The sequence below is a fragment of the Hermetia illucens genome, chromosome 4 (genome assembly GCF_905115235.1).
Source record: "Hermetia illucens chromosome 4, iHerIll2.2.curated.20191125, whole genome shotgun sequence".
Lineage (NCBI taxonomy): Eukaryota > Metazoa > Arthropoda > Insecta > Diptera > Stratiomyidae > Hermetia > Hermetia illucens.
Genome location: NC_051852.1, coordinates 157,984,027 through 158,011,858, shown reverse-complemented (window position 1 = coordinate 158,011,858; position 27,832 = coordinate 157,984,027). Strand labels below are relative to the sequence as shown.

The window sequence follows — 27,832 nt, the reverse complement described above, 5'->3', positions numbered from 1 at the left end:
CGCGCACGGTTGTTGGCAGTCAGCAGAACCTATTTCAGCTTACAAAAACTGTTCCGCTCGAAACGTCTCACCATAGGGTCAAAGCTCTTACTGTACAAGGCTATGAACTTGTCAGTCCTTATGTATTCCTCGGAGACCTGGGTTCTTAGGAAGAAAAATTGTGAACTCTTGGTCGCGTTCGAGAGAAGAATCCTCCGAAGAATTTTTGGCCCCCTACATGAGGATGGACGATTCCGTAGTCTACATAACGACGGAATCTATGAGTGATACCATCACCGTCAGGTTGTGGATAAAATCCATCTCAATAGGTTGCGATGGACCGGTCACTTAATCCGTATGGATGAAGATGATCCAGCCCGGAAAGTCTATAAGGGCAATATCTATGATAGAAAAAGAAGACGAGGCAGACCCTGCCTGAGATGGAGCGATGGCGTAGGTCAGGACGCCAGACAACTTTTAGGGATATTGAATTGGTAGACCTCAACGCAAAACCGGGGTGCCTGGAGTTCCTTATTAAGGCCGGCCTAGACCGGATAGTAGTTGTTGCGCCGTTGATGATGATGGTTTAATTTGTTTGGAATGGCCATACACAGGGCCGTAGAGAGAAAATTCGGGCCCAAGGTGAAAGGTATTCAGAAAAATGGACCCAGGGTGACAATTATATGGGCCAGGGCTGAAAATTGTTTGGGTCTTTCTTTTACTTCTTTTTTCATAGGAACTTCTAGTGCGGACTTCTGAGAAAATTCCGGGCCCGGGGGGAATCTCTCCCTTTTCACCTTCCTCTCTTTAGGCCTGACCATACTCGTATATTGTTGAAAGTAATTTCAACCATTTTCTTATCCAGGCTGTCGACAACAAAGTTTAGATAATAATTGTTATGTTATTAAGTGCACCTAAACATGTTTTCTGATAAGGTACTAGGTTCAATATTTACTACTTAAAAAAAAAACTATGAAATCCCAAGCGGTACTGTTAGAGAAAATTGCATTGTAAATATTCACTCAATAAATGCCACCTTGTTTATAGCATAAAGGTATACTTCATTAATAGTTAAAGATAAAGAAACTTTTATAAAATGGGCCCTGGCGCTATTCCAATCCAATTTCATCATGGAAATGAAGTTATCGGTACTAGTGTTGGCCCTGTGGGTTCCCACGATTTTTTCTCAAAGTGATTGGTGGCAAACAGGACAATTCTACCAGATTTATCCTCGTTCATTTAAAGATTCAAATGGGGATGGTATTGGAGACCTTAATGGTGAGATTGACCAATTATCTTAAAGTAATCAATGAAGTTTAGCTCTGGTATCTTTACAGGAATCCGAGAAAAACTTTCCTACTTGAAGGATATAGGGATCACGGCTGTATGGCTTTCTCCTATATATAAATCACCAATGAAGGATTTCGGTTATGACATTGCCGACTATAAAGACATTCAACCAGAATACGGAACTATGGCGGACTTCGATGCGCTTCTGAAAAGAGCAAATGAACTTGGTATAAAGTTGATAATGGATTTAGTCCCCGACTATACAAGTGATTTGCTTGACTGGTTCCAAAAGTCTGTGAATCGAGTTAAAGGGTATGAGGATTTCTATATATGGCATGACGGTTATCCAGATCCTAAGAACTCCTCTAATAGGCTTCCACCTAACAATTGGGTGAGTATTTTCTAATAAAAGAGGTGTTCAGTTATTCTATTCTTTTTCTAAATTCTCCAATGAAATTTAGTTACTGAGCCCTCAATGAATGTTCATATTACAATATTAGTGGCGTGTGTTTGAGGTGGGGGAGCGGCAAAGCCTCTGAGCACTCAGACCCAAGTAGTCCATTGTACTCGATTCCCCCGTCTAATATTCTGGACTCGCTTATGTATCGCATGATTTCTGTTCGTGGATGTGATGCTACCCGCTGCAGTTGTAGCAGATGCAGCTTGACTATCGCTACAGATGGCAATTCGCCTGCCCTTTAACTGCTCGTCAATCACCCAGGCTACTGCCTTAAGGATGGCTAACACTTCAGCCTGAAAGGCCATTGTATATTATCCCAAAGGAAAAGCTCGCTTCTCGCTTTTATTCGAGAAGCATACTCCTGCTCCAGAACTCTATTCTATTTTTGAGTCATCGGTGTAAAAGACGTTAGCTTCTTGTCCAGAATAACTCCCAGATATTTCATTTCTTCGAAGAGGTCAACACCCACTTCAGCACAAAGCATAGCGTAGATCCAGTTAATTAAAGTTTCATCAACACCATGCTCTCTGGCGGCATCATAGAGCTCTTGGAAGGGCGCATAGCCAAGCGTCCCTTCAATGTCCACGAACACACTCATCACATACTCGCCTTTCAAAGTTGCGTCCTCAATCTTTGAAACCCCAGAGTGAAGAGGAGGCTCACAGGGCTTTCCACGTCGGTAAGCATGTTGGTTTCCATTTAGTGGGTGCGACCTTAGCGCCTTCTCGCGAATATGATGCTCAACCAGTCCCCCCAGATATTTCAGCGAACATGATGTTATGCCGATTTGCCTCAAGTTCTTTGCATTTGTATAGTCATTTTTCCCAGGCTAAGGTATGAAGACCAGCTTTACCTTCTGCCAAGGGGAAGGTACGTAGCCCAGAGCAAGACGTATTCGAAAAATATTTCTTAGAAGTCGCTCTAAGTGCTCTATTCCCTCCTTTAGCATCACTGGGTAGATGTCATCCATGCCAGGTGCTTTGAAATGTTCAAATGATAGTATAGCAGCTCTCGCCTTTTTATTGGTAACAACCGCGGTGTCCCAATTTCTCTTTCAACACCTTCATGTTGAAAGGCTTGCCGAAAACGCCAATTCTCTTCCTCCCAGTTCTGAGACCTGTTCTTCCCCCCCCCCCTTGCTCTTCCAAGAGAGTCTCTGGAGGTGGCGAACTCATCCTTATTAAAGACCCTGCACAGCCTGGAAGTCTCCCTTTCACCGTCCAGTTCCTCACAGTATCCTCTAAAAGAGTTTCGTTTTGAACGTTTTATGGGCCTCTTATATTCAAGCTGTGAGTTCCAACAGTTTAACCAGTCTTCTTCCTTATTGCTTTCGTAAGCACGATTTAGAAGTCGCCTGGTTGATTTCCTGAGTCTTTGCAGTTCTCGGTTCCACCATGGAACCGTTTTACCATATTGGCCTCTGAAAATAAGATAAGCCTCTTCAAAGCATTCTAAACTGATCTTCTATCGCCAAAGGAGTCCTTAGTCTCCAAGGGAACTCCACTTTCTCGCTCCGTCTCTGTATTACAGACTATTCGCCTGAAATAGTCAAACTAAATTCTAAGTAACCGTGATCTGAGAGTGAGACTTCATCTAGCACTCACCAGTTTCTAATCAACTCTAACAACTTTGAAGTACAGTTTCTAAGAGGTTAGATATTGTCTTCAATTTGTAGTTAACCCTAAAATTGATAGACCAGTAGCTTACTCCAAACTACAATTTTTATTTTACAGTGTAGATGTATATTTCGGGAGCACCTTACCCTCTTCATCAGTACAAAGCTACTAAAAGCTGCTATACTGATGAAGGGGGTAAGTTGCTCCCGAAATATATATCTACACTGTAAAATAAAAATTGTAGTTTGGTCTATCAATTTTTGAAGTGAAGATTGTCAGGTCAATTACTTCACTTCTTCTTGGCCCCACAAACGTAATGGCGCACCCTACGTTCGCGGTCATCAGACCAGCTGAATAGATCAAATCAAACAGCTTCTCTCCTCTAGGATTGCATTTGCTATTGCCCCCAAAAAATATGCTGAGCATTCGGATCACAACCTATTAAAAGTTCATAGCCACTTGATTCTGCATACACTACAAGATCCCTTAGTTCCTGCGTCGGCGGAGGGCACAAAGAATCATAGGGTAAGTAAGTAGTGGAAATTATGGCGTTTCTCCCCTTATAATTAAGCTGGTATTGTAAGTTGACCGCAACAAGGTCCTGCGAACAGATTTGTCTCAGAATAGTTGCCTCTAACAATTTTGACATCAGAACGCAGGCCCTCGGTCTCGAAGACCTTTCATCGAAGATCCTAGTCTCTTTGACTGATCCAATACCACATTCTGTTAAAATGAACCCATGGCTCTTGAATTAGAAATATATAAGGACAGTCCTGCAACTTTGCCAGCTTTGCCGCCAGTAGATAGGAAGAAGCTTTGGCATGCTGCAGGTTGATTTGACTAGCTCTTATATTTGTAGCCATAAGTGCAGTTTAATATGAAAACCGCAGCTAACTGAAAAGTCTGCTGCGTTCAGTGTGGATCTTACCGGGGTTTCCAGCTTGTCCTCATCTTCCACCGAAAGTTCCGCTTTCTTGCGTCCAGGGAAACCGAACACCGCCGCATTTGGTGGTGTAGCAACGCCCATGTCCTCATTCCCAAGAAATTTCGCTTCTTTCGCAGTGCCTTCCGTTGTCATTGGCTAGAAGCCGTCCCTGGTTCACGATGTCCTGGCTATATGGATCTGTTTCCACATACCAGAGTTTGACCAGTTCACGTCACCAGCTTTCCTTTGTTTCGCTTTTTCTGGTAGAGACGGAAGAGAAGGTTGTGACAAGCAAGTCTGTAGTCCTTTCTCCTTCGCGGTTGAAGTTTCCTTCTGCCGAGCCCTTCTCTTCCATTTTTGGGAAGTGTTAGGTAACAGTGTCACCGACAGCCTGGGCGTAGTCAGGGTTTCAGTTCATCTCATTAAGGGACTTGCTATACTATCATTTATGGCTGACCGCCCCGTAGCCACCGGGAGGAGGTTTTCCACTGAAGTGGAGAACCTGTCTTCCACAGATTTCTCCGTGGTGAGGCCTCCAGAATCCGTGCCTCGGCCATGACCTGATTTCTCAAAGTCGCGGGTGGATTCGAGGCCTGTGACTTCTTACCACTTCAAGACTTACAATCCTTTGTTTCCAACTTCATGGGCTTTTGGACACCCTTAGTGTAGTAGTAAACTACCACAGGCTCTCCCAAAACGATAAGGTGGTGGTCTAGATCATCTAGAATTTGCTGTCTAAACGGCGCATGTTTGATATTCCATTTCAATTTTTAAATCTATTTGTCATTCCACCATGTTGCTAATTGTATTTTGGTTTTAATGACAGTTTTCATAAAGCTTCGCTATGCCGTCCTAAGCAAGATACTAGATTAGATATCTACATAGATAAATATACACATGAATAAAACATTTAAATTATTAAGTGAAATGCTTGCACATTCAATAGCTGCAGATTCCTTTCTTTCTTTGTCCTCACACACAGTTTACATGTAAACTTAACTCTCAATAGGGCAGATACTCGTATTTTACACATGCATGCGCTGAAAACAAGCTAAACTAAAATCTCTGCAATTTCTAAATCAAAGCACAAAAATTCACATATAATATCCCGAACTGAGTGTCCGCCACTCCTGCTGTTAACAAGCCAACTCTAACTGGACGCCTAGAAAATGAACTACATAGAACTGAAGAGGGTCATAAATTTTTGTTGTTTGGCACCAATCCACCTTTTTCTGGAGGGGTGGGGTGAATGCGTTTAGGCAAAAAGTGTTGGACTCCCGCAACGATACGTCGCCGGACTACCAACTAAACACCTCCCCGTCAGAAAGCTAGCCTGGAACCATTTGACACATCACTTCGGGCTAGCCCCCGAACTCTACCGCCTTGCGGAAACTTCAATTCCTCTCACCAATGGGAGGAGAGAGGAGGAAGGCAATTATCGGTTCAAATGAATCCCCTGCCATCCGGCTCCTCCAGCGGTCGAGCACTATCTTCTTTGCAACAAGAAGGACCCGGATGTAATGAACAACACGCTCCACCTGTCAGCGTGTGATAGGCGTCATCTACAACTCCATTGCAAAACACACAATCCGGAGATCGTGCATTTCCAATCTTGTGCAGGTAATACTGGAAACCTCCATGCCCACTTATGAACTGGGGAGGGAAATAGTCAGTCTCACCATGCTTCCGACTCAGCCACGCACCTAAGTTGCCGATGAGCCGCGCAGTCCATCTGCTCCTAGTTTCATTTTGCCAAGAAAGATGCCAATCGTCTAGGGTCCCTTGCCGTTCTTCACGGGCAACCACCTCCCTTGGCGTTTCTCCCTTGCGCTTATATATGGTTTGACGCTCTTAGCGAGACGATCGCCGTCAAGGCCGATTTAGAGACAATGCAGTACGCAGGCGCCACCCGCAAAGCTCCCCGTCTCGGTACTTGCGCGAGACGCTTACGATATACCTCCTTGCCAAGAGCGTCAGTCCATATCTCTGCATCGTAGAGCAAGACAGACTGGATTAAATTCATCAGGAGAACTGCCAGACGTAGGACCCCCAATATTTGCCATTAGCCTACATAACGCCGAAACTCCAGCTACAGCTTTTTTCGCTGTTGCTTTGCTCAAAAAACCTCATCATTGAGTCAAGAGTCAGCCCAAGGTACTTTACCGTTGGTTTTGAGCCAATTATTGACTTGCCGAACGATATAGGACGCAGGGTTTTTGTCCAGTGCAAGGTTGTAACCATCCGCTTCAATGCATCAATATGCCAAGTCTGCTTTCCGCCTGTTCGATAGTGCGTTCAGCAATAAGCGCCGCGACATCATCTACATAACCGACCATGTACGGCTCTTCTGGCATATCAAGTCTTAGCAGACTATCATAGTTAGCGTTCCGGAGGTCCGGCCCTAAGGCCCGCCTTTTCTTTTGGTGCTCCGTCAGTCGGGGTGTGTTGTTCTCCCTTGTCCTTCTTCGCTTTCTTCTTTTGATCCCTGGAGCGTACCTGAGTGAAGTTTCCTTCAGATGCCCCTTCCTCCTTTCGTTTTTTGCACAGTTTGTTCTGCAATGGGCTGTCTACGATTTGTTTGTTGCTCGCAGTTTTCTCACCGGCAAATGCGGTTGTTTCTGCTTCTCGCGGATTTTCTCCTACTCTTCACGTTCGCCTATAATATTAAATTCTCTCCAGGAGCTACTCCAGCTCCATCAGCCCGTTCTCCGCCCCTCTGGTGACTTTTTGTCTGGAGGGACGTCACAGGTCACGCATTTCTTAATAAGGGATTTGCCCAGAAGCGGTTTACCCGATGGCGGTTTTCCCGGAAGCGATTTGCTTGAAAGCCTTTGCCCGGAGGCATTGTTTTTCCCGAAGGCTGTTTGCCCGGAGGCTGTATGCTGCCCGAAGACAGATGCTTACCAGTAGGTAAGATTTTAGCCTCAGCAGGTGGCACCGATTGGAGCCCGTTACCAGGAATGCTGACAGATGGGGACTTCTTCGGCTCGCATTTTAAGGACTGGATCCCAATAGGGTTGATTCTCAGTTGAATAAGTGGCGAATATGATTTTAGACTCAGGTTCTCCATCGAAGAGCTCAGGGTTGCCTATTCGTTCAGGGTTAAATCGTCATGATCGAAGTGCTGTTGAAATCTATTATTTTTTAAGTTTTTTCCTAGTTAGCTGCCATGGCCTTTATTTTATCGGGAAAAATAAGTCGATCTCGGCAGGGCCCCATTTTACCGAAGCAAGACTAGTTGCATCTGGGGATCGCCTGATACCCAGAGTTTGCCGCTGTTCGAGAAACGCTTCAAATACAATGTTTGAAAAACGTGTTCTAAGAAAATACTGGGACCGGACTTCTTTCGAGATTCAACCCAATTCACGGTTGGGTGAGAACGAGTTGATATCAAAACAAAACACAAAGATTAGTGTTAATTGATTAATTTTATTGCCCGCACAAAGCAGGATGAGAAAAAGAAACGAAAAAACGAAACGAGAACGTGAAAACAGTAAAAAAGCGAATTGCGCGTGAAAGATGATGATAAACGTCAAGCGGAGATGTTGACAGAGAACCGCTGTAAATTTACACAAGCAGTCAGCGCTAACGCAGAGATAAGATGAGATGAGAAGCGGGAGATTTGAACAGCCGCTCCCGGCCATATCTTAACCCCTGTGACAATTCAGCCCTCGGCACGGTAGTGACAGCTTGGGTCGAGGTTTTGGTTACCGCTTAACTTCAAGTGTCACGTCTGGTTTCCCGGAGGATCCTTCTTACTGAGCTCCCTCACCACGACAAGGTAGGGAATCGTCGAGGGGTAATCTTCCGTAGTAAAAAGTCGAACTTCCAAACTTAATAATAATAATCGTTGGCACAACAATCCATATTGGATCAGGGCCTTGAAGTGTGTTAGAGCACTTCATTCAAGACCGTAACGGTACACTACAGAACACTGTAGGAGGTAATGTGGTCAGCATTACGCTCGCCCGAGATTATTACCTTGATTTGACTTAGGTACTCATTCACAGCTGAGTCGACTGGTATCCGACGTCAAATCACGTTACAAATCCCACTGTCGCCAGTGAGATTTGAACCGCGACCTTCCGTACGACAGCCTTGTGCTCTAACCACTCAGCTATCCGGACAGCCCACCACTTCCAAACTTACTTCCTTTAAAATTCTCACTCACATGTAAATCTTTTCATTTCTCAGTTATCGGTATTTCGTGGAAGCGCCTGGAAATGGAACACAAAGCGCCAACAATTTTATCTTCACCAGTTCTTAGCTGAACAACCAGAACTAAACTATCGCAATCCGCTTGTACTCGAAGCTATGAAAGATGTCCTCACTTTTTGGCTTGATAAAGGTGTAGCTGGATTTCGCGTGGATTCGGTTCCATATATTTACGAAGTGCGACCCGACAGTAAAGGAAGATATCCAGATGAGCCAAAAAGTGGTTCCACCGACGACCCGGACAATTTCGACTATCTGAAACATATTTTCACACAAGATCAACCCGAAACTATCGAGTTTGTCTATCTAATTCGAGCTTTTCTCGACGAATATAAACGAAAACATGGTGGCGATACAAGAGTATTTCTAGCTGAAACTTATTCACCAATTAAGATAATAATGCAGTATTATGGAAATGAAACCCATAATGGTGCACACATCCCATTCAATTTCAATTTCGTCAAGCGAGCTAATGCAACATCTAAAGCACCAGACTACGCTGCAATTATATCCCTATGGATGGACAACATGCCGAAGCAGTACACTGCCAATTGGGTGGTAAGCATACGACCAAATTGCAATAACCTGATAAAAACTGCATCAAGGAATTAGTCTCATTCTCCGACTATCTGTCCTTACAAATTAGATTGGAAACCACGACAACCGGCGAGTGGGAAGTCGCTACGGACCTGGAATGATTGATGCCATGAACATGCTGCTTATGCTATTGCCCGGAGCTAGTGTCACATACAACGTAAGTATCTATGCACATCGGGAACACAAGAATTCAGTGGTTGCATCCAACTTTCCTTCATCTGATGCCTTGATGTATCGTAACCACGTTTTACTACAGGATGAGCATTTGTCTTCCTTCTTAGAGATTTTTTTCATTTCTAAAATTGGAAGTATCTGTTATCTATTCATTCATAGGGTGAAGAAATAGGAATGCTAGATGTTGATATATCGTGGAAGGATACGGTTGATCCGGCTGCATGCAATTCAAATCCTCAAATTTATCAACAATTTACACGGGATCCGGAGAGGACACCTTTCCAATGGGACGATTCGAAAAATGCAGGTAAAGTATAAAAACTATTTCTTCCTTGCATTGATTTTGCGAGTGTATAATACATTGCAGTATATCCCGGGAATAGTTGGCACAGATTTTGGCTTTAGATTTTTTTTACTGTGATCTTCTTCTTTTTCTTCAGCCTTTGTCCCGTTCACAAGCGGAGTCTCCACGTCGTGCTCGACCTCGCTATTTGGCTCTATCAAATGCCTGATCTGGATGCAATCTCGAGGCTTTGAAATCCCCGTCCAGCGTATCAAGCCACCGTTGTTTTGGTCCGCCTTTTGGTCGCTTACCATCGACTTCGATGTTCAGACCAATCTTGGCAAGTGAATTCTCGTTAGCCCGAATTACGTGACGCCTCTCGCAGTTTTCCCACGATCGATGCAATCCCATATCGATCGCGGATATCCTCATTTCGAATGTGATCAAAACGTGGCAAGCCACTAGTCCAACGCAACGTCTTCGTTTCCATTCCATCCGCAAGACGCGGTTCAGTGTCTTTTACAGTCAGCCAACACTAAGAACCATAGAGAGCGACAGGACGGACGCATTGCAGAGAATCATTCACTGATATCAGAGGGGGCCGGTCAGTAACAGATGAAGGAAGGATTTCAGAATCATCGAATATGTCGTGATTGAAAGGACATAAGACGAAATCCTCGAATTATATTGGATGGAATCCAAGCAAGTGGGAATGCAATGTTTAGTTTGTGTGTGTGTGTGTGTGTGTGGTGGGGAGAAGCTACAGCTTCTGAGCACTCAGGCCATGGTAGCCCATTGTACTCGCGTCCCCCGTCTAACGGAATATTCCGGATTCGTTAACGTATCGTAGGATTTCCGTTAGTGGATGTGATGCTACCCGTCGTAATTGGAGAACATCGGCACCAAAGATTTGATGCCTGATGCGTCCATAGGCGGGGCATTCACATACGAAATGCTCCGTGGATTCCGCTTCCTCATTACAGGAGGGACACGTATCATCTTCGGTAATTCCTATTCTGAACATATGCCCAGCTAGTGAATTATGGCCTGTCAGAATGCCCACAATACACCTGCAAGTCCTTCTGCTTTTCGACAGGATAAACTTTGCGGTACGTATGTTGGGTTCTGGCAGGAAAAGTTTGGTGTGTCGAGCAGCATTAAGGCTCTGCCACCTGTCATTATGGGAAACTTGTTCCCAGTTTTTGAAAACAGATTTAGCCAATGCTACTGATACCCCAATTGCTGGCTCCGGTCCCGGCATAGGGGAGATTGACCCCTCTTTCGCTAAAGCGTCCGAGGTTTCATTTCCTTCTATGCCACAGTGACCAGGTACCCAGAGTAGTTCCACCGTATTGAATCTAGACATAGAATTCAAACGGTTTCTGCATTCCTGAACGATTTTCGAGGTGATCAAAGGACTGCTCAATGCCCTCAGTGCAGGTTGACTGTCATTGCAGATTGCGATGCGCCTGCCCTTCAACCGCTCGTCAATCACCCAGTTTGCCACCCTTAGGATCGCATAAACTTCGGCTTGAAAAACCGTTGCATATTGTCCCAAAGGAAAAGCCACTTCTCGTTTTTATTCGAGAGGTAGACTCCGGCTCCAGAACCCTCTTCTGTTTTTGAGCCATCGGTGTAGAAGACTTCCGTATATCCCTCCACGCATTCCTCTGGGTCTTCCCAGTCCTCTCTACGCTTCAGGGTAACTACATATCTTCTACCAAACAGATGTATGGGGACACGAGAATCGGAAGGCATTGTAAGAACTGGATTCAGTCCTCCCAGTAACTCTTCCAATGCTCTGTGCCCCCCACATCCGTTGTTTTCCCATAGATCTAATCGAATTAGCCTATGAGCTGCTCTCATTGCAGTGCTTTGAATAAATATATCCAGGGGCTGCAAATTGAGTAGTGCATTCAGAGCTGCGCCGGATGTCGTGCTCATGGCACCAGTGATACCCAGACAAACAGTTCTTTGCAGTGCAGCTAGTTTACGGTGAAAACCTTTTTGTCTCACTTTAACCCACCACACTACGGATGCATATATGAACATCGGCCTAATGATGGCAACGTATATCCACATTACCACATGAGGCCTGAGTCCCCATGTCGAGGCAAAGGTCCGTCTGCACAGCCCATAAGCTGTGAGAGCTCGTTTCATCTTTACCTCTACATGTTTGTTCCAAAGAAGTTTTTTATCTAGAGTAACCCCCAGGTATTTCACTTCTTCAGAGAGTTGAAGGGTAGTACCCCTCATCTCAGGGAGACAAAGTCCATCCAGTTTTCTCCTTTTTGTGAATAAAACCATTGTGGTTTTATTTGGATTAACTGACAAACCATGTCTAAGGCACCAGCTGTCTATCAAATCAACGGCACGCTGTATATTCCTACACACCGTTCCAAGATCCCGATCAACAGCAAGTACAGCCACGTCATCAGCATAAGCTTGAGCGTGTATTGGCAAATTTTGCAGTTCGCATAGCAGTGAGTCGATCAGCATACTCCACAGAAGCGGCGAAAGCACACCTCCTTGGGGGCAGCCCTTCGTTGCCTCCGTAGTCAGGTAGCTATCGACCCCTACCTCAGTGCACAGCAATCTTTGCGTTAGCATAGCATGGATCCACTTAATTAAAGCATCATCAACACCATGCGCTTTGGCGGCATGACAAAGTTTTTGAAAAGGCGCACAGTCAAAAGCCCCTTCAATGTCCACAAACACCCCCATCGCGCACTCACCATTCAAAGTTGCATCCTCTATCTTTGTGACCAAAGAATGAAGAGCAGACTCACAGGACTTTCCACGTTGGTAAGCATGTTGGTTTTCACTAAGTGGGTGTGACCTGAGTGCCTTCCCACGAATGTGACGCTCCACCAGTCTCTCCAAACCTTTCAGCAAGAATGAAGTCAAGCTGATCTGTCTGAAGTTCTTTGGATTAGAATAGTCATCTTTCCCAGGTTTCGGTATGAAAACTACCTTAACCTGTTGCCAAGAAGAAGGCACGTAGCCCAGAGCAAGACATCCTCGAAAAATATTTCTTAGAGGTCGCTCTAAATGCTCCATACCCTCCTTTAGCATTGCCGGATAGATGCCATCCATGCCAGGTGCTTTGAAATGTTCAAAGGACAGTATGGCAGCTCTCACCTTTTCATGGGTAACAACCGCTTTCGCAGTGTTCCAGTTCCTCTTGCAACACTTGCGTGTTGAAGGGGTTGCAAGAACCGTCAACTCTCCCCCTACCACTTCTCTCACCCGTTCCCCCGGGTGGTGTACTTCCAGGAGGGTCTGTACTGAGTCCAGTCTGGAGTTCGTGAAAGTACCGTCGGGTTTTCTAAGAGAATCCAACTTGGCCGACTCATCCCTTTTGAGGACTCTGCACAGCCTTGAAGTCTCCCTTTCGCCTTCCAGTTCCTCACAGTACGCTCTAAAGGAGTCTCGTTTCGAGCACCTCACGAGCCTCTTATATTCACGTTGTGAGTTCCTGAAATTTAACCAGTCTTCGTTCTTGTTACTTTTGCAAGCACGATTTAGAAGTCGCCTGGTTGATTTCCTGAGTTTTTGCAGTTCTCGGTTCCACCAAGGAACTGTTTTATCGCTTTGGCCTCGGAAAATAGGACAAGCCTCTTCATAACACTCTAAAAGTGTGTAGTTCAGAGTTTTCAATTCATCTTCCAGCACCAAAGGAGTCCTTAGTCGCCTAGGGACCTGTACTTTATTGCTAAGAAGTTCATTGAACTTTGCCCAATCCGTTTTCCTAGGGTTCCGTCTTTGTACTGCAGACTGTTCGCCCGCAATAGTCAGATTGAATTCTAGATATCGGTGATCTGACAGTGAGACCTCGTCTAGCACTCGCCAGTGTGTAATCAACTCTAACAATTTTGGGGTACAGATTGTTAGGTCAATTACTTCGCTTCTTCTCGGTCCCACGAACGTAGGGGCGCACCCCACGTTTGCAGTCATAAGACCAGCTGAAGTGATGAAATCAAATAGCTTCTCTCCTCTTGGATTGCATTTGCTACTGCCCCAACAAATATGTTGAGCATTCGCATCGCAACCTATTAAGAGTTCGAGACCACTTGATTCTGCATACGCCACCAGATCCCTAAGTTCTTGCGTCGGTGGAGGATACAAAGAATCATAGGGTAAATAAGCGGAGGCAACTATGATGTTTTTCCTCTCGCCATTTATCTGGTATTGTATGATGACCGTAGCTAAGTCCTGGGAACAATATTGTCTCAGCATAGTTGCCTCTAACCGTCTTGACATCAGGACGCAAGCTCTCGGTCTTATGGATCTTTCGTCGTAGAAGATCCTAGCCCCTTTTACTGATCCAATACCACAGATTCTGTTAAATCGAACCCACGGTTCTTGCACCAGAAAGATATAGGGGAAATCCTGTAGCTTTGTCATTCTCGCTGCCAACAGGTAGGAGGGAGCTTTGGCATGCTGCAGGTTGATTTGACCAATCTTTATGTTTTTCGACATAAACTTAGTCTATTGTCTTATAGAAAACAGTTAGAAGCGTATGCGGCAGTCCGCGTATGACGGGGTTTCCCCCACACCGTACCGCCAGAGACTCGATCCCCTCGTGATTGATTTCTCTGAGAAAAGCCGTACTTGGGAGTACCGCAATTCCCATGTTCTCATCCACGAAAGATCTCACCTCATCCCGCAGAGCATTCGTCTGTTTTCTACTTAGCACCTTACTTGGTTTGTGGTGTCCGGGTTGCATAGATTCGATCACTCGAACTGGCATTAAGTCAGTTTCGTTCACGTCTCTGGCTTCCCTTCCTTCCGCCTGTTCCTTGGAAGGTGTAGGAGAAGTTACTAGCAGGTAGGATTCACTCTGTAGTCCCTTCCCCAGTGCGAGCCCCCATACGGGAGTTCCGCCCCTGTATGCACTATCCTCCGCGCACGTCTCCATTGTGGGAGAGCGCGCCGAAGATGCTGCAATTTGCTCTATGTTGTGTAAGTCGAAGACCATCATTGTTCTTCGCTCTCAAAATGGAGATGATGCCCTACAGTTTCCTGATATGACTGAATTTCAGTCTATATAGGAAAAAGTGGAGCACCATATGGTGACTTCCCCTGAGCACATTCAGACTCTGTTGGTCCAGTTCGAATACCAAGTTGAAGCCCTCCACGTTTGTAGATTGGTCCTTCCTGGCATTCATGAACTTCACCCTCCAGTGTCCAAAGTCCACGCCCGGGTTCTGTTCACCCAGCAAGCGGATGATGTCCTCTGCCTTCCTTCGAGGGCCCGGTAGCCAACATCCGACATGTTCTGTCCTGCGTAGCTCAGTGTTCACAATAGTGAACTTGGGCCGACCGCCGGAACTCAAAGTTGGGATTACCTGCTGGAGCCACTTTAAGGCAGCTTCGTCAGCGCACTCCAAATGGAGAAGCCCATCACGAAAACCTTGATCGTTAAATCGTGGCTTCGTTCCAGGCTCCATCATTTTCTTCCACAGGCATTCCTGGAGGATGGTAAATTGTCCCTCTGACATTTTGCCATCCTTGGAGGAAACTCCCACGGCAGCAGTCAGAACAGAGGCCGCAGCTTGCGCATACGTCCTCTTCCTTCCCGCCTTCGTGTTCGTATTCCTGTGGGAGGGACCAGCTTCATTGAGATCTCTCTCGCTGATTTGATCACCTCCCGGCACACCGGTCCTAATCCCCGCGAGACGCGTGGATGTAAGCCCTGGAGCGGAGCACAATAAAGCGTTGGCCACAGCAGATGTGTTGGTCTTACGCTTCTTGCGCGCATTACCGCTGACTGAAGAGTCTGGTGCGTCCAGTGTGGATCTTACCGGGGTTTCCAGTTTATCCCCACCTTCCGCCGGAGATTCCGCTACCTTGCGTCCGATTTCTCTGGGCGTTACCGCGCCTAATGGTACAGCCACGTCCATGTCCTCATTCCCAAGGTGCTTCATCTTCCTTCGCAGTGCTCTCTTCTGCCGTCGGCTTAGGGCCTTTCCAGGTTCACGGTGTTCGGACCGCTTGGATCCATTTCCACATACTGGCGTTGAACCAGTAGCGTCCACGTCACCAGCTTCCCGTTCTTCCGCTCTTCCCAGTAAGGATGGCGGAGAAGGTTCTGACAGGCAGGATTCAGCCTGTAGTCCCCCCTCCTTAGTGGCCGAAGTTCCCTTCTGCCAGGCCTTTCTCTTCCGCTTGCGGGTAGATTTGGGCTGTAGTACCGCGGACGGGCCGGCCGTAGTCGGATTTCCAGTTTCTCCCAATTTGAGAGTTTCCGTACTTTCCTTTCTGGCTAACTTCGCCGTAGGCACTAAATGCAAACTTTCCACTGAGTCGGAAAGCATGCCTTCTACAGATTGCTCTATAGGCAAATATGAACGTGGTGAGGCCTCCAAAATCCGCGCCTCGGCCGCGACATGATTGCTCATGGTCGCGGGTGGATTCGAAGTCTGTGACTTCTTACCACTTGGAGAGTTTATATCCATCGTTTCCATATTCATATTTTTGGACACCCTTAGTGTAGTAGTAAACTACTACAGGCTCCCCCACCACGACAAGGTGGTGTCCGAGGGGGAGTAGTTTAGTTTAGTTAACTGGGGGGAGCCGCAGCTTCGAGCACTCAGGCCATTATTAGGCCCATTGTACTATCCCCGTAAGTTGCCTATTCAATGGCTTCCCGCCTACGGTGTTCGCAGGCTTTAGCGAATCTGAGAACATTCTCAAGAGGCAGAGAGTGTGCATGTTCTTCATTGAAGAAAACCTTCCCAAGGTGTCTTCGTCTGAGATCTGAGGATGCCGGGCAGCTGCATAAAAAGTGCAGGGCTGTCTCCTCCTCCTCCTCACATTGGCTACACACAGCCGAAACCACTACTCCAATCTCTTCCATATAGTAGTTTAAGGAGCAGTGTCCCGTCAAAAGCCCTACTAGGGTTTTCATGTCCCTCTTCTTAAGGGACAACAAAAATGCCGCTCTAGTGGCCCTAGGCTCCTTCACAAGGATTTTCGCTTGCCGGCAAGAGTCCAAATTTCTCCACTCGGTTGCGTGAATCCTTACAATTTTACCCTTCAGAGTAGGCTTGACAGTAGATGATCGGATTCCAAGAGCTGGTTCTGGCCCCCCCCATTGTGGATTCAGACCCTTGGCGAGCCAGTCTATCATTACCGGCGATGTTAGAGCGCCCCGGCACCCACATCAGGAATGTTTCGTTCAGTCGGCCAAGTTTCAGCAGCACCTGATGACAACTCCACACCAACTGGCTTGATATGTTGTTGCCATTTAGTGCCGATAATGCCGCCCGACTGTCGGAACAGATTCGAATGGTGCGACTCCTCCATTTTTGTCGCAGACATTCTTCTGCTGCCAATGAAATGGCATATATCTCCGCCTGGAATATGGTCGTCATTTTTCCGAGGGGTCAGGCCAGTTCTATAATCGGATTCTCCGAGAACACACCTGCACCCGATCCATCCTCCGTGACTGACCCGTCGGTGAAGATTATTAGGTCTGTAATCTGAAAAGATTCATGACCACTTGTCGACCATTCTTCTCTTTCGGTGATTACGACAGTGTATGTCTTTTCAAAGACGAATCTGGAAACCATATGATCGGTCGGCATCAGGGCTACCGGATGTGTTTCAAGGAATTTCCAGATAGACGTATGCCCGTTGGATTGGCCGCCTTTCCACGCCCCAATGGTACCGAACCTATATGCGTCGTTGGCTGCTCTCCGTTTCACCTCCAAGTGAATGGGGGGTAAATTTAGGACAGCTTCAAGTGCCGCAGTCGGCGTAGTACTCATTGCTCCAGTAATACTTACGCAACCAAGTCTCTGAATCTGCGTTAGCAGCTTCCTGCTGTTAGCAAAGTTCAGTCTTGGCCACCAGACGATGCATGCATACATCAAAATGGGTTTTATTATGGATGTATACACCCAGTGTATCCGTTTAGGTGAAAGTCCCCAGGTCTTACCTATCGCATTTCTACAGCACCAGAGCAATCTGCAGGATTTCTGGTATTGTTCCTGGATATGATGCTTCCACGTTAACTTGGAGTCGAAATGTACTCCTAAGTACTTAACTGTTTGTGCCAGCTGGATTTCCGCCCCTGCTAAGGTGGGTAGCATATAGTTGCCCCACCTGACGTTCCTAGTGAGCATAACTAGTCCAGTCTTCCTAGCGTTCACCGTGAGTCCATTGCGGCGGCACCAGCTGTGGATTACATGCAGAGTTGCATTCAAGCGGTCACATACTGTGTCCGCAAACTTGCAGGTAATTATTACGGCTAGGTCGTCCGCAAATGCTTGCGCGAAGACTTTTTTGTCCTCCAGGTCCCACAGCAGGGTATCCATCACCAAGAGCCATAACAGTGGAGAGAGAACCCCTCCCTGTAGGCAGCCCCTGAGACATCCTGCTTGAATAGACTTCTGGCCGACCGATATGTGGATTTTTCTCCACTCTAGCATGTGAAGGATCCAACTGATTAGCAACGGTTCGATTTCATGCTGTCTTGCCGCATCACAAATTGCCGCGAATGAGGCATAATTGAAGGCACCTTCGATGTCGATGAATGCGCCTAAGGCGTATTCTTTTTCAGACATCGCCTTTTCAATTTTTGCCGTAAGTTCATGGAGTGCTGTCTCCATAGATTTGCCTTTCTGGTAGGCGTGTTGCCGATGGTTAAGTGGCCACTTAGGAATGTGTGTATCCCTTATGAACCGATCTACTAGTCTTTCTAGTCCTTTTAGCAGAAAGGACGTTAGGCTGATCGGTCGAAAGCTTTTTGCGTCTGTGTAGATGGGTTTTCCTGGTTTGGGAATGAACAACACCCTCACATCCCGCCATTTAATTGGAATATAAGCGTGTGCTAGGCATGCACGATATATATTCCGAATATGTAGACCCAGGGCATCCATTCCTTCTATTACTAGTGCAGGGATAATACCATCCGGACCTGCAGACTTGTATCTATGGAACGAGTTAAATGCCCATTTCACTCGCTCCAGTGATACTACTTTGCATGCCAGATTTCAGTCTCTCGGTTGAGGGCTGTATGCACCTGTTGGCCGCGAGATTAGATTTTGGATGCTGCCTGGGAAGTGTACTTCAAGCAAATGATTGGCCGTTTCTTCATCGTTTTCTGTGTACTTCCCATTCTGTATAGCGATTCCAGCTAGTGCTTGATTCACCCTTCAGAGCACGATTAAGGAGCATCCTTGTCGTTCTCCTCTGTTTTGCCAAATCCGATTTCCACCATGGTGTTTTACCCTTCTTTGGCATCTTGAGTGGACAGCTTTCTTCGAAAGCTTCTCTCATGCTAGTTGTGATCATCTGGGTTGTCTTCTCAATTCCAGCAATGGATTTGATGCGCTTCCCAGGGATCGTGACTCGGGCGCTCAATTCTGTTTGATACATTACCCAATCTGTCTTCCTCGGATTCCGAAATGGAGTGGGTGGAGGTGGATCCATGCTCATAACGAAATCAATGCGTCTGTGATCCGAGAGTGTGATATCGTTTGATACACTCCACTCTCCGATCAGAGCTGCGATGTCAGGAGATGCCACCGTGATGTCGATGACCTCTCGCCTGACCACGTTGAAGAAAGTGGGTTCATTACCCACATTTAGGATCTGCAAATCGGTTCCTACTAGATACTACAGTAGTCTCGATCCTCTTGCATTGATGTTCGAACTTCCCCAGCATATGTGGTGAGCGTTGACATCACATCCTGCTATTACCCCCATGCCTCTACTTTTGGCATATTGGATAGCTCTGATGAATGTTCCACTGGGAACGTCTTCTGCGTCGTAGGGGAAATATGCAGAGCACCATAGTATCTCTTTATCTCCCCGTTGACTTTTTATGGTTAGCTTAGCCGATGTCGTGTCGCCATCACATAGGTCGTTAACCAGGTTAGCCTGGAAGTCTTTGGAGACTACCATGCAGGTGCGGGGTCGCTCGCTTCCATTGGCATACAATAGGTCAGCATGTTGGAAGTTTAGGCCCCTGACTGCCCCACCAACAACCCACGGTTCTTGTATGAGGTATATAAATGTCTTGCAGCTATTGATCCGACGACTGATAAGTGCAGTCGCCGCTTTACAATGCTGCAAATTTACTTGGGAAATGTGGCACTTGTAACGTGACGGTCCCCAGCCCATAGTAGGGCCGGCAACCCGATTTTTCCCGAACCTTCTTAACATCAGATTCGGGAACGCCGATAGTGAGGAAAGTTCCTGGCCTATCGGTTCTCTCTCCCGTTTTGCTGCCTAGCAGCAACCAAGTGGAAGTGTTAAGGTTGTTCTGTACACCAAGTTGTTCCAGAACCCCGACACCATTTCGTTCTTCTTCTGGAAGCCAAAGAAAGCACTTTTTGAACAATGGAAGCTCAGAGACCCTTTTCAAGGTTAGTCGCGCACCATCCCACACATCGTTAAGGGAGGAGCAGTACTGCCTGAGCCACTCGTTCGTATCTTCGTCGGCAAAGTTCAGCCGTAACATTTTACGGTATACACCTACCGACTCAAAGCAAAGCTTAGTGCTTTGCGCGGACGCAGCCCTTACAGCTAGGAGGTGTTTCCTCCTAAGCTGTTCGCACTGCTCAGTATCGTAGCCGGATGGATTAGAGTCGTCATACAGGACCCATCCATCGGCTTCGATAGCCTTGACTGCAAATGAAGGCCTAGCCGTTGCCGGCCGAGCCCTCTTTGCCGCCTTTTGTGTCGAAGAGTTAGAATCGTCCGAGGACCGCTGCCGCTTCGGTTTCCCCTTAGCCGCAGGTGCCCCGAACGCTCCTTTCCCCTCAACCTTGGCACAGCTCTTTGGTTGTGCGTTGCCCGGAGGCTGTTTGCCCGAAGGCGGTTTGCCTGGAGGCGGTTTGCCCGAAGGCGGTTTACCCGTAGGCGGTTTGCCGAAGGCGGTTTGCCAGAAGGCGGTTTGCCCGGAGGCTGTTTGCCCGAAGGCGGTTTGCCCGAAGGCAGTTTGCTGTCCGTGGACAGGTGCTTACCCATGGGCAAGACTTTAGCCTCAGCAGGTGGCGCCGATTGGAGCCTGGGGTCAGGAGTACTGACAGAAGGGGCCTGCTTCGGCTCGTCCGTTAAGAACTGGGTCCCAATTGAATTGGTTCCCACTTGAATAAGTGGGGAATCTGAGTCTAGACTCAGGTTCTCCATCGATGAGCTCAGGGTTGCCCCTTCACTCGGGGTTTTGATTGCCGCTTTGCTTCAGGTGTCACCTCCCGTTTCCTGGAGGATCTTCCTTACTGAGCTCCCTCACCACGTCAAGGTAAGTAATCGTCGAGGGAGAATGCAATGTTTACTATTGACGGAATATGATAAATAGTCATTGTTTGTCCTGGATTGATCGTTATCCAAGAGTCACAGGCACAGCTAATATATTTGTTGAGCGGCCCGAAAGTACTCCTGTCCAAAGGTTGTAACTTATGGCTGCAGTGCAACAGTGGGCAAATCAAGAGCCTCAATAGGCATGTGGGAGTTGTGGTTGTCAAAGAGAAGTAGAGCTTGTTTCTCTTTGGAAAAATGAATGAAATGCTTTGCAAATTTGATAAAATTAGTCTCCATCATCTAACCTGATTTGTTTGCATCTATATTTGAGCCAGGTAGTGGACCTTGGAGAAAGTTTTCCTTGAATTTAATTCGTGGAAAGGACAAAGAAAGGGGGAATCGTAGTACCTCCAGCTGAAACGCATGCTTCGAGAGTCACCAGACATCCTCTTTCAGCTGAAGTTATACGTCCTATTTGCTTGAATCCTTTTCGTGGATCCACTCTGTCTGGTTTTTGCACTGTTTCGATTCCTGTGTCGTCAACGTTGTATATATCTTGAAGCTCAAATTTATATTTATCTAATACAGATTTTAGTAAAGTAAAAAATCTTCAAACATTTGTTCTTTTGAAACTTGTGGCTCTCCCCAAACTGGTTGTTTGCGGAGTGCGCAGGGTTTACTAAAAATTATAGTAATATGCTATTATTAACTTTATTTGAACAGATGTCGGTATAAAGGGTATTTCGGAGCCCAGGCACCATATAATGGCAGCCTCCTGATTTTTTCAGATTTTTCGGTTTGGTAGTTTCTGAGAATGGGTCCGTGATACAAATGATCACTTTCGACCGTCCGCACTCCCCATATTTTCAACAGATGTCGGCTTCGGAAAGTATTAATCGAGACCTTTTATTTGATATCCCACATGACTATATTTGGTGAAAAAAAAATTGCACCCTCCTTTTACATATATGAAGACCCCCCTTAAGTTTGACCTAGAATGATCTAATTCACTCTATGCGTGAGCATTCACAGTTCCCACCTTTCCTCCAAATTTGGTGTCAATTGCTACAACCGTTTCCGAGAAAAATGCATGTGACCGATAGACAGGCAGACAGACAGACAAACGGACAGACGGACAGACAGACACCTTTCAGAAAGGGGGGTCTGTTTCAATCGTAGACCTCACTTTTGTCAGCCCTGTACTGCACGTGGTATGTCCTGGTGCGGCAGCGAGGACTAGACCCGTAGCGATCACCAGGCAACCTTCTTTGGGCTATGGGTGGAGTCACCGGGCAGAAGACCATCATACCCGAAACCGAGAAAGATGTCAGGCTGGTCTGCAAAAGCTTTGGATGAGCAAACCTTTATAGAGGTGTGGCTAGCCTAAGGTAATAAGGCAAGAGCCTCTACGGAAAGAGCGGCCCATGTGGCCCAATGCATCGCCGAAGCGTGTGATGCGTCCAAATGCTCATTTCCAGTAGTAGGCCAGCCTTCCATCAGCCTGTCACCGAGCCAGAAGAGAGGCTCAGAGGGCGGTAAGCAGAACCGTCCAAGGAGAGCCAAAGAGAGCGCCTCTAAGGAAGTCCGGAAAACCTTCAAGCTCGCCATCCAACGGAGCAAGAGGGAATGCTTTAAGGAGCTCTGCTCGGAAGTGGACGTAAACCCGTGGGGAAGTGCCTATAGAATCGTGGTGACTCGATTCAGAGGCCGTTCATCTCAGCAGATTACGTGCCTCTTCTTAAAAATTATCCAGGGTCCTTAAGCTTGCCGTGAAATCCAGACCGGGCATGTCTGCTGAGTTGCTCGAAGCGTGCATGTTCGAGGGGATATTGCCAGCGACAGAAATTAGTACTACTGTCTAAGGCTGGTAAATCTCCAGGTGAACCAGCCTCCTACAGACTTATTTGCCTTTCGTACACTATGGGGAAAATGTTAGGGCGAGTGAGAAAGAGCCAGGAAGGCCTCTCAGATCGACAGTATGGGTTCCATAAAGCCAGATCAACCATTGAAGCCATCAAAATGGGTACTGGCCTGGCCGATGGTGCAATTCACGGAAAGGGTAGTACTAGCAAATATTGCGTGGTGGTGATCCTGGATGTTTGAATGCATTTAATTCAATCTCTGGCCAAGACTGGTACTCCCGTCTATCTTGCGGCTATTGTCAAGAACTATTTACAAGAGCGGAGGCTTTGCTATAACACTAATGACGTTGTATGTACGTTGTCTCTGCGGGTGTCCCACAGGGCTCCGTACTGGGCCCACTGCTGTGGAACATCATGTACAAGGATGTACTTAACCTTCTCCTTCCGGAGGAAGCCACGGTGGTGGGTTACGCTGGTTGTAGTTGCAAAGGATCTCGAAGATGCTGAGTTATACTCATGCGAAGCCATCAGTGCTGTTAAGGGTTGACTAGAGAGTTTTGGTCTTGCGGAGGAAAAACCGGAAGCAGTGCTCATCACCAAGCGCCGTAAAAGGAATTATGCCCGTATTCGAATTGGGAATCATATCATCACTTCTAGGCCTGCCATCAAATACTTGGGGGTGATGATAGACGGGAAGCTCAACTATAAGCAATACGTGCAGTATGCTTATGACAAAGCATCATCTGCAAGTGTTTCCTTAGCAAGGATGATGTCGAACTTGGGAGGGCCTCGGCATGCTTCCAAGTTGCTTATAGCTAGGATAGTGGGTTCGATCCTGCTCTTTGCAGCTCAAGTTTTGGGAAGGGCACTGCAGATAACATTTAATGCTAACAAACTGATTGCAGTCTACAGAAGAACAGCCCTAAGGATGTGCTCGGCATTCAGGAATATCTCAGATGATGTAGCATTCGTCATCTCGAGAATAATCCCATTGACATCTTGTCAGATGAAACGACGAATATATATAATAAAAAGTTCTCTCCTTGATCGCAGAGGAAGAAAGCCGAAAGGGAGAGATTTCTAAATAGATGGCAAGAGTGTTGGGAAGAAAGACAGACAGCTAACCGAAAAGGGTGGACAGAGGATTTACTTTCTGTCGTTGTACAACATGAACCAAACATTTTGCACATCAAATAAACTATTTATTGTTGCTGTTGCTACTTGTGTTGTCTACGAGACTAATAATTAGCTCTAACCTATTTTTCAAGGATTCTCAACGGGTAACAAAACATGGCTTCCCATTCACCCCAACTATAGAGAAGTCAATGTTAAGGTTCAGCAAGCCGCGGCAAGGAGCCACCTAAAAGTCTTCAAGGACTTAATACAACTTCGACAAACATCCAAAACACTACAACGTGGTGAACTCAAATATAAGGCACTGAACGATAATGTACTTGCTGTCCAAAGGTAAGGCTATATTCCGATCATTAACTCAAAAAAAGATACTAATAAGATTCATTTTGCACACAAAATTTACAGGAGCTTATCAGGATCAAATACAATACTCTTGTTGATGAATGTGTCAGACAAGTCCCAGACTGTCTATGTGCAACAATGGTCAGCCACAATACCTGCATCTATGAAGGTTCGAATCGCTTCTGTGCAGTCGAAAAGAAATGCCAAGTGAGTATCTGAAATTTACTGAATGGGGACATGCATCTAAATTTGTTCGATATTTGCAGTGAAACCCTGAAGGTATCATCAATCACTCTTGATCCCTATGAATCATTGGTTTTGGAATAGTCGCTTTCGGCATATGTAACTTCTAAAAATATTCTAATAAATATATATGAACTGCAAATCTGAATCAGAAATTGTTTAACTATTATTAACCGTCAACCGTAAAATCCCGAAAGCAGCAAATAGCATTTGGTCTGAAGCTATGTCTTCTCGGGCAGCCCTCGAAAACTCAGCTGACCATCAATATCCGTTTTGCGTAATCAACCTGCATATTGGTGCCCATGATGCGTTGTCAAATCTACTTCTTCTCAGCTTGCTTGTAATTTTCTGATCATCTTTAAATGTCCTCTTTCAAGTGTCACATTTTTCTTCCCTTTTTCTCCTCAACCTTTCCTTATTCCTTCCTAATTGACCTAAGTCAGGGGTCAAGCTGTGCACTGCTGGATAGACTCACGTGGAATGTAGCTCCCTGGGGCCAACCAATCTCTCATTGAGAGTGGGTTGTCTCTCTTCTAGGGTGATGTGTGGCTTTCCAGAGGCCAAGCCTCTCGTCTGCCAAGACTGTTAGTCAGTGGTGACAGAAACATCCTGTACGAGGTGACCCTATCATTAACAAAACACTACGAATCTAGACTTTCAAGTCGGAAAACACCTCCACCAATTCATGCGAACCATGCCTATTAGATAGTTTACAGTCAGTGGTAACTGACTGTATTCGAACAGAGCCTCATAGATACCTGGTCGCCTTAATGAGTAAGTTTGACCTTACCGTGTTACGGGCGGCCATGGCAAGGTGGACCTCCTAACTCCCATACTCATGAGAATCAAATGAGGACACGAGTAAAAACAAAAAGTACTACAACTAAACAACCCGGACTCCGTACCGCATACAAACTGGCCAACCAAGTGGAGGCACATCTCCAAAATACTGAGTGCCAGTGGATCACGCCCAAAAACGGAGAAGTTGGGATGTCATGCAAGAGACAGGCCTCAGTGTCGCAGGTGTTAAATGGTACCCGCGTTATCTGAAAGAAGGCCCAAAACCAGAAGAGGGCCTAAGGAAGTCTCAGGACAAACTTAAGTCATTATCGGAACCAAGAATGCAGGGAGCAGTGGAGATTAGTTCACATGAGGGGAATTCTCCCAAAAATTCAAACCTTAACCCGGCAGGAACCAGCAAGCCCGCCATTAGCTAATGCTAGTGCGGTCAAGGGCATTCGACTGGTCATACTGCCAAAAATGTTTGCCCAGAAAATACTCACTCGTGAGGAAAGTATGAAGGGTCTTGTCGCCAGGCAGATGTGTGAAGGATGGACTGCGCAGCTGGTGTTTACCGGGATACGCTTTCGATCAGGTCACTTACTGGTCGACTGCGCGACGGAGTACACTACGGAGTGGCTTAGAAGTATAGTTCCTAAATTTCCAGGTTGAAAAGCAGCACAACTGTCGACGTGTGTTGGGGCTGATATGCCAGGAGCGCACATGGTTACAGTTTGAAATAATAAAACTTGTTTTTCCTATTCGCTAGCGGAGAATTTTAGAGACTTGTTAGCACTGATGAAGGGAACAAGTGGTTCCCGAAATATCGGCATTTCCAAATAAAACTCTCCACTAGCGAATAGAAAAAACAAGTTTCATTATTTCAAATAAATAATCGGTAGAAACACCGCGCAATTACACTCAAATAAACATAGGTACAGTGTTTCTTCCTAAGGACGGAAAGTCTCATCATCATCATCAACGGCACAGCAACTGGTATCCGGTCTAAACCTGCCTTAGTAAGGAATGCCAGACACCCCAGTTTTGCACCGAGATCCACCAATCTCATAGGCCTCCTAATCGCTCAGAATGAGGATCTTCATGCAGAGTCTTTAGAAACAAGGGTAGAGTCCTCACGATTAGGGTGGATGACCGATCCCTGGAGGCGATCAAATGTTGGAGTTGTCATATGAACCATCGATTTGGGGACATGCCCGTGCACGTGCATAGGGAAAAGCCGAGCAAAGACACTTCAGAGGAGACAGGTGGAAAACTTATCGAGGCCCCCAGGGAATCACGGAGGCCATTGAGGCGGAAAGGACTTGATCAATCACAGATGTAGACCGAAAGTGTGATATCGTTTGATACACTCCACTCTCCGATAAGAGCCGCAATGTCAGGGGATGCCACCGTGATGTCGATGACCCCCTGCCAGACCACGTTAAAGAAAGTGAGTTCATCATCGAAATTGAGGATCTCCAGTTCGGTTCCTAGCAAATACTCCACTAGTCCCGACCCTCTCACGTTGATATTGGAATTTCCGCAGCGTATATGGTGAGCGTTAACATCACATCTTGCTATTATTCTCATGCCTTTACTTTTGGCATATTGGTTAGCTCTGATGAATGTTCCACTGGGAACTTCGGTCATGTCATAAGGAAAATAAACAAAGCACCATAGAATCTCCTGATCTCCCTATTGGCTTTTTATGGTCAATTTGATGGGTGTGGTGTCGCCACAACATAGGTCGTTAACTAAGATTAGCTTAGAGGTTTTTGGAGATCACTATGCAAGAAGGGGGTCTACCACTTCCATTGGCATACAACAGGTCAGCATGTTGGAAGTTTAGGCCCCTGGCTACCCTACTAACAGCCCATGGCTCTTGTGTGAGGTGTATAATGGTCTTGCAGCTGTCGATCCGACGACTGATAAGTGCTGTCATCACTTTACAATGCTACAAATTTATCCGAGAGATATGGCACCTCATCTATGGTTCAGATGAAGATGCCGAGGGCTGCACCTCCCCTTCGATTATTTTAGGAGTCGACACTTGTAATGTGACGGTCCCATTTCCGTAGTAGAACCGGCAGCCTGATTGTTCTCGAAGCTTCTTAATATCTGGTTCAGGAACGCCGATAGTGAGAGAAGTTCCCGACCTATCGGCTCTTCCTCCTACTTTGCTGCCTAATAGCATCCAGGTGGAGGTGTTCAGGTTATTCTGGACACCAAGTTGTTCCAGAACCTCAGCACTATTACACTCCTCTTCTGGAAGCCAGAGAAATCACTTTTTAACGGTGGTAGAACCTTCTTCAGGGTCACTGGCACACTCTCCCTCACATCGTTGAAGGAGGAGCAGTACAATCGGAGCCACTCGTTCGTTCTTTCGCCGACAAAGTTTATCTGTAACATTTTACGGTATATACCGTAGTATAATCCCTAGCTAGGATGCAGCCCTTGCAGCTAGTACGAATTTCCTCCTAAGCTGCTCGCACTGCTATGTATCGTGACCGGAAGGATTGGTGTCGTCATACAGGACCCATCCATCGTCTTTGATAATGTTCGCTGCAAATGAAGACTTGGCCGTTGCCGAAGGCGTTTTGCCCGGAGGTATTGTTTTACTCGAAGGCTGTTTTCCCGGAGGCTGTTTGCTGCCCAAAGGCAGATGCTTACCCGTAG

At 46.4% G+C, this 27,832-nt stretch overlaps 1 protein-coding gene across 1 annotated transcript; it reads left to right on the top strand.

Annotated features, from left to right (window-relative positions):
- The first annotated feature begins 1,116 nt into the window (after positions 1 to 1,116).
- On the top strand, positions 1,117 to 24,512 carry LOC119653562 (maltase 1-like). Its single transcript, XM_038058275.1, has 8 exons — positions 1,117 to 1,257; positions 1,317 to 1,660; positions 8,465 to 9,043; positions 9,132 to 9,239; positions 9,416 to 9,563; positions 23,926 to 24,124; positions 24,197 to 24,340; positions 24,400 to 24,512. Exons 2-8 carry the CDS (start codon positions 1,394 to 1,396, stop codon positions 24,458 to 24,460), a joined length of 1,506 nt encoding a protein of 501 aa, XP_037914203.1. The 5' UTR covers positions 1,117 to 1,257; positions 1,317 to 1,393; the 3' UTR covers positions 24,461 to 24,512.
- Positions 24,513 to 27,832: the final 3,320 nt, after the last annotated feature.

Excerpts from the sequence above, each read along its gene's own strand:
- LOC119653562 (XM_038058275.1), top strand. The coding sequence starts at position 1,394 with ATGAAGGATTTCGGTTATGACATTGCCGACTATAAAGACATTCAACCA. Across the intron at positions 9,240-9,415 it reads GAGCTAGTGTCACATACAAC|GGTGAAGAAATAGGAATGCT; the intron begins GTAAGTATCTAT and ends ATTCATTCATAG. Across the intron at positions 24,125-24,196 it reads AATGTACTTGCTGTCCAAAG|GAGCTTATCAGGATCAAATA; the intron begins GTAAGGCTATAT and ends CAAAATTTACAG.